The 6284-nt window shown below is 31.1% G+C and overlaps 1 protein-coding gene across 1 annotated transcript; it reads right to left on the bottom strand.

Moving 5' to 3' along the window:
- Positions 1-2686: 2686 nt before the first annotated feature.
- On the bottom strand, positions 2687-5725 carry LOC106772748 (ubiquitin-conjugating enzyme E2 variant 1D). Its single transcript, XM_014659326.2, has 4 exons — positions 5498-5725; positions 3725-3864; positions 3354-3479; positions 2687-3201 (listed from the first exon to the last, which is right to left on the bottom strand). Exons 1-4 carry the CDS (start codon positions 5529-5531, stop codon positions 3061-3063), a joined length of 441 nt encoding a protein of 146 aa, XP_014514812.1. The 5' UTR covers positions 5532-5725; the 3' UTR covers positions 2687-3060.
- Between the last annotated feature and the right edge of the window lie 559 nt (positions 5726-6284).

The raw sequence follows: 6284 nt of genomic DNA, 5'->3' as shown, positions 1-6284 counted from the left end.
TGTTATTTTGAGGTCATGTCTAGTATTCAGAGTTTGCCTCCATTTGGTACCGCTCTCGCGGCCCGCACCGAAACAGTGCTTTACCCCTAGATGTCTAGTCAATTGCTGCGCCTCAACGCATTTCAGGGAGAACCAGTTAGCTCTGGGTTCGAGTGGCATTTCACCCTTAATCACAACTCATCCGCTAATTCTTCAACATCAGTCGGTTCGGACCTCCACTTAGTTTCACCCAAGCTTCATCCTGNTCATGGATAGATCACCCAGGTTCGGGTCCATAAGCAGTGACAATTGCCCTATGAAGACTCGCTTTCGCTACGGCTCCGNTGGTTTCCCTTAACCAGGCCACTGCCTATGAGTCGCCGGCTCATTCTTCAACAGGCACGCGNTCAGAGTACCGGACTGAGCCTTATAGCCTCCTCCCACTGCTTGGGAGCTTACGGTTTCATGTTCTATTTCACTCCCCGATGGATATCTGTAAAATAATTAAGTAAAAAATTTTCTAACAATATTGTTTACTATTTATTGTATAATTATTTATGACAAATAGTTAATTTTTTAAATAATTAAAATTTAGATTGTTAAAATACAAATAAACAATGCAGAAGTTAATAATTTTGATAAGTTAAAAATATTATATAACTTTCATCGTAAATAATATCAATTTTTATAATTAAGTGCATGTTTTTACTTGTAATGTTAATAAGTGAATCTTAAACTAATTCTTAATATACAGGTTTTCTTTCTTTGAACGATCAAAGTTATAATGTAATTATATTTAATCAAGATGTGTACATTTTCAAAAATAAATAAAGATTTTTATATTTTTTATGTTGGTGTAATAATCCTAATTCGGGTATATTAGTACTTATGATATTTATATGATATTTATGTTCTTTTAAACTAGTGTGTTTTGGAAATACAATAATTAAAAATTTTATTTAAATTTAAATGAGACATGAATATATTTTTGCTTCATCGTTCAATTATCACTTCACACGTGTTATTATGACTAATTTGTACTAGAATAAAAATATTTAAGATAGGAATGTTATTATTTAACTAAGTGTTTTCATTATTTTTAGTAGTAGTAGAATTATTATATATTACAAAAAATGTTAAAGTTGTTATTATATATATATATATATATATATATATAATAAATTTAGGTTTTTTCAATTCATTTTTTTTATTTTTTTCCTATTGATTATTTAAAAAATTTCAATTTTTTCATTTTCTTAAACTTAGTGACTTTCTTACTCCGTCATTTAGCTTATATACATTCAAGTTTTAAAAAATATGAAATTTTGTAATTAATATATAATGATATTGGAACTAATGTAAATTAATATTATTTCTATTGATAAGTTTTTAATTATAAATTCTTACTTTATATATTTTAAAATATAATTCAAATTTAAATATTTATTGAATTAAATATGTTTTTAATCTTTAAATAATCTAAAATTAAATTTTTTTCAATTTTTCAAATTTTAACATATATTAATCTCAAAACTTTAAACATAAATAAATATAATCCTTTCGGTAAACATTTAAAACAATTAATTCAAGAGAACTATATTTATTTATTTTTAAAACATGACCAAACTATTTTAAAATTTAAGACAGCAAATTATTCAATTTAAACTATAAATATATTTAATTCTTTAAATTGTGGATAATTATTTATCTATTTTAGGAATTTATTATACTTGAATCGTAGATATACTATTATCGTATTTTGTAATAGGATCCGTTGGAATTATAAATACTTTATTTTATCATAATATTTGGTCTTAGGATTCTTTTCCTTAAAAAAAATTCGATCACCTTAGAAAAACATTTATTTTTATGTTTATTTTCTTTTAGTCTATATCCTTCCACACTAATTTTATTTTATACTTCTTTTAAATAATAAAAAAATACACATTAAACATCACAAATAGAAGTAAAACAAAACAAAAAAAAGATCGCTATGCTTCATTTCACAAAGAAAAATAATTAGAAACGAATCTTAAAATTATAATTTAACTTTTTCAAATTATACACATTTTAAAATTAACAAAAGAAAAACAAGCTTGGCAGCAATATCTTAATTTTACTCTGCATTTATTTGTTTATAATAAAAAAACCTTGAATTAAAAAATTGACAACTTTTTTCAAACTAAAACAAATCTATATGCCACGTAACTAAGTAATTCGTTAAAACTAAATAAGTATGAATGAAATAAGATATTTTAATAAATATCTTTCCAAGTAGATAATATTACGCAAATCATTATGAGCAAATTAAACTTATTATATCCTTTTTTTTCTAATATTCATATTAGAGAAAATGAACTTAACATATTGAAATCACTGTGCCAGCTTATGCTAGCCAAAGTAAATCTCAAAGACCATTACATCCCATACAGGCTTTGATTTCTCAGTAACAATAATATCCAAGTTCTACAATTTTTCTTTTATTTGAAAATAAGTTAAATTTTAACATACAAGTATAAATTTACTCTGAGATTTAAAAAGACAAGTATTTATTCATATATGAAGTTAAAATTAAATAACAGTATAGTTTATCAAGTGTTCCAAATATTCAATGACTATCAGTGCCTAGTAACTTGGTTACTTTTGTTTCATATCAGACTGATTTTGATGAAAATTATATAAAGGACAGACAGAAAGCAGATCCACATTGTCATTGCCAATTTTCCATTTGGCTCAACCTTACTTACAGAGGCAGTGAAAAGTGAAGCTATAAGAAGAAGCAAGAGTAAATTTGAAAGCACCTTTGTGATTAAAGGGAAAATACTACTTAAAGAGTTGCTTTAGAAATATTTGACACACATAATATTTTAATCAAACAGTCCCCCTTCAGAACAGTTGAGAAAGACAACAAAACAACTCTGAAGCCATGGATATGGAAATATCTTTTGGGGCATTCCCCTATTATATGTTCTTGAATTCAGAAGGAAGGATCCACAAAGCATTCATTACACACTATATATTGCATACAGAATATGCAATACAAGCTGACATCTATACCGTCTTCAATGCTGCTCTTCAATGCTAAAAGTAGGTACCTTCTGGGGGCTGGACAAGCTTCCGGTTATGAGGAGCTGCCATTTCCTTCTTCAGCTGGGTCAGTATGTCCTCCATTGTGTACTCTCTTTGCCAATTTGCAAGAAGACCAAACTTCTTTGGTTCAACCTGTTTCATGTACCAGTCTATTAAGAAAGATTATCAGGTCAACAAATATGAGATCCATGCTTTCAAATAAAGGAAGAATGAAATATTTATCCCAGCAAGCACTGCACAAAATATTTATACAGTGATTACATATGAAAGATTATAAATGATACCACTCCATTTTCATGATTAACACAAGTCATGTTGATCCGTGAATGAAACCGAACACTTGGGGGCTTTTCTGGGTAGTCTTTATCACAAAACAGCTTCAGTTGATAGATTCTTCCTTCATGTACAGTCTGACAGAGAAAAGGCAAATGAGAAGAACACAATGAAAAGAATATATATTATATAGAAAATATAAACTTATCGCAAACTTACATACCCAAGGTCCATACAGGCATAGAATAATACACAATGTTCATATACATATACTGACAAGAATCTAACCAAAATCTTAAATTTGGACAGAAACCATGCTGCCATACATACTATGATTACACAAGCATGAAGATTAAACTACAGAAGTGACAGAAATATTTACATTATGGGGGCCAATAATGGTGCCAGTCCAAGAGCGCATGTAAATGTCATCACCATCATCCATTCCATAGCTAACTGTGCCATCTCCAATACCTTTTTCTCCTCGTTCAAGCTCCTCCAGCAATCTGAAGTTCCTTGGAACTGCAAATAAATGTACAAATATTTAAGAAAACATAAACATTTTCTATTTGAGCAGCACAATGTAACTAGTCATTGTAGGATCAATTCTTTTCACAACAATATCTACACAAATTGATAAAATCCTTAAACCAAGAAAACGGTACCACACTTGAACCATAATTCATTCATTAACAGTGTTGACAATGGCAGATGGTAGAAAGTTTCAGAAGGACAAAATTCTGCCATATAAAAAAGCCATTGCGACCATAGTGTCACAATTGCCGCTAATGGCAACAGCATTCATTACATGCCTCCCTTCACAAATTGCCTATGGTGGTTGGCAAAAGATATGCCATGGGACTACCACGTAATAGCACTTTTCATTGAAATATTTGACTGGGACAAAAAATAGAACAGTATATCTTCACAAGGCATTTGTTAGGACTTACGCACAACAGGAAAGTTTACACCCAAAAGACTAGTTCATTAGTTGGGAGAGGCCGAAGGCTCAAATACCACATCGAGTAATGCATCCTACTCAATGTCAGTCTACGTTTAAGGCCTTACATACAAAGGTACTTTCACTCCCAGTGGTAACCCTTTACTCCGAGTGTTATTCACTCATCAACCAGTGTTTGGTTTGACACCGTAATCCAACATAGAAGTAGTTATTTCCCTAGCCCAACTCTCAATGAAAATACCAATTGTAAGGACTTGAGCAAAAGGGGAGAACCCCAATCCAAAATACTGCTCCATCAGGTGGAAAACCATAAAGACCTAATGTTGAACTCCTAACAGCATTTGACTAATTACCCGACATCATCCATAATGATACAACACATCAACAACAAAAACAAAATTCTTATCCCACTACCAGCCAACATCACCATCCATGCATTTTCCAATGGAAGAGATCAGATGCCAAATGCCGTGTAAGAATGCTTTAGGCACAAATACAAGTTCAGTTTCACAGCTATATGCATGCTATTAACAGAAAACGTAGACAATCAACTTAGGTCATCACTGTCAATCCCACTACTTAAATTAAAAAGGCATGCATTACACAGCATTGAAATTATGGACAAATGCAGCTGCAATTGCTGACGTAATGCCTCGACATTACAGCTCAAATCACAGTCGCTTTTAAAACCTTCCTACAAGGTTCAACCACACATTCTGAATTATTTTTCCACGGTTACGCCAAAGAAGAAATACTTCTAGCAAGAGCCAGCGAACAACATTACCAACAAAACATACACATTTCCAGAACATGCATACTAATGCAAAAAAACCTTATGCCCACGATTGACGACATGAAATAAAAGAAAAATAAAACATTTTATTTAACATGATCACAAAAATAAAAAAACACCGAAATCTATCCTTTAGAGAACTAGGAAAGCAAAACATTCGACCAAAAATTCCCAGCAGGAAAGCGCAGCCAACGATCCAAAATTCCTCCGACAAAACACAAACAGAAAACCCCGAAAACAAACAAATAAGTAAGAATTAAGAATATAAAAAAGCGAACAAGGAACGTCCTAGGTCAACGGTAAGACGAGGTAGGGGGAAAAAATCCGATGACCAAGAAGAAAATTTTGGAAAAAAAAAAAAAGGCATAGATAAGGTAGAGAAAGAGCAGTGAGGGACTGACCCACGACACTGGATCCTCCCGAGCCAAGCGTCATGGATGGGTGGCAGAGGGTTTTGGCGAGATGGGGGTTACAGATCTGATCGAAAGAATCGAAATTTGGAGACGGAAGAGGAACGCGGAGAGGAAGGAGAATCTGGGTGGGTGCGTGGTGGAGGCGATGATGAATGATGAAAGGGTGGGAAATGGGAATAAAGAAGGAAACGAGGGATTTTGTAGAAAGAAAGAAGGATGTAAGATTTTCGCAATGAATAATGACTGTTGGTCCCTGATTGTTTATCTGTGGACCAGAAGGGCCCGTTCTGTTTCGGCCCACTGGCTCCCTGTTTATAAATTTTCTATTTAATACAAAATTGTTGTATTATTGCATCTTGTCATTTTATTTAATACAAGTATTCAATGTCTTGTCGTGTTTTTAAATTAAATTGATAAATAATTAATTTTAAAAAATTAGAAACATTAAAAGATACTGTAATTTTTAAAAACAAAAATATCATGCAAAACATTGCTTTTGTTTTCTTAATATACTAAATTTTAGAAATTTTTTATAACGACACTTCTATTTTCAAACATTTAAGATGTATAGAAATTAATTACAACTACTAATGTATATCGTCTCTTTGTTTGTTTCTCCTGGCCAATAATTATTCTAGTTTACCAAATTTGGTGAATTAATTTTTATGTGAGATTCTTTTTATTATTTTTTTATACATTTCGAAATTAGTTTAATACAAAATTATTAAACTTGTTTAATAATCTTAATATAATCTCTTATGTAATGTAATAGAAT

The sequence above is a fragment of the Vigna radiata genome, chromosome 8, assembly GCF_000741045.1.
Source record: "Vigna radiata var. radiata cultivar VC1973A chromosome 8, Vradiata_ver6, whole genome shotgun sequence".
NCBI classification, from domain to species: domain Eukaryota; kingdom Viridiplantae; phylum Streptophyta; class Magnoliopsida; order Fabales; family Fabaceae; genus Vigna; species Vigna radiata.
Note: the sequence above shows the minus strand (reverse complement) of the source record. Positions and strands in the feature narration are given on the sequence as shown.

Excerpts from the sequence above, each read along its gene's own strand:
- LOC106772748 (XM_014659326.2), bottom strand. The coding sequence starts at position 5,531 with ATGACGCTTGGCTCGGGAGGATCCAGTGTCGTGG. Across the intron at positions 3,865-5,497 it reads GGGAGGATCCAGTGTCGTGG|TTCCAAGGAACTTCAGATTG; the intron begins GTCAGTCCCTCA and ends ATTTATTTGCAG. Across the intron at positions 3,202-3,353 it reads TTAATCATGAAAATGGAGTG|GTTGAACCAAAGAAGTTTGG; the intron begins GTATCATTTATA and ends TACATGAAACAG.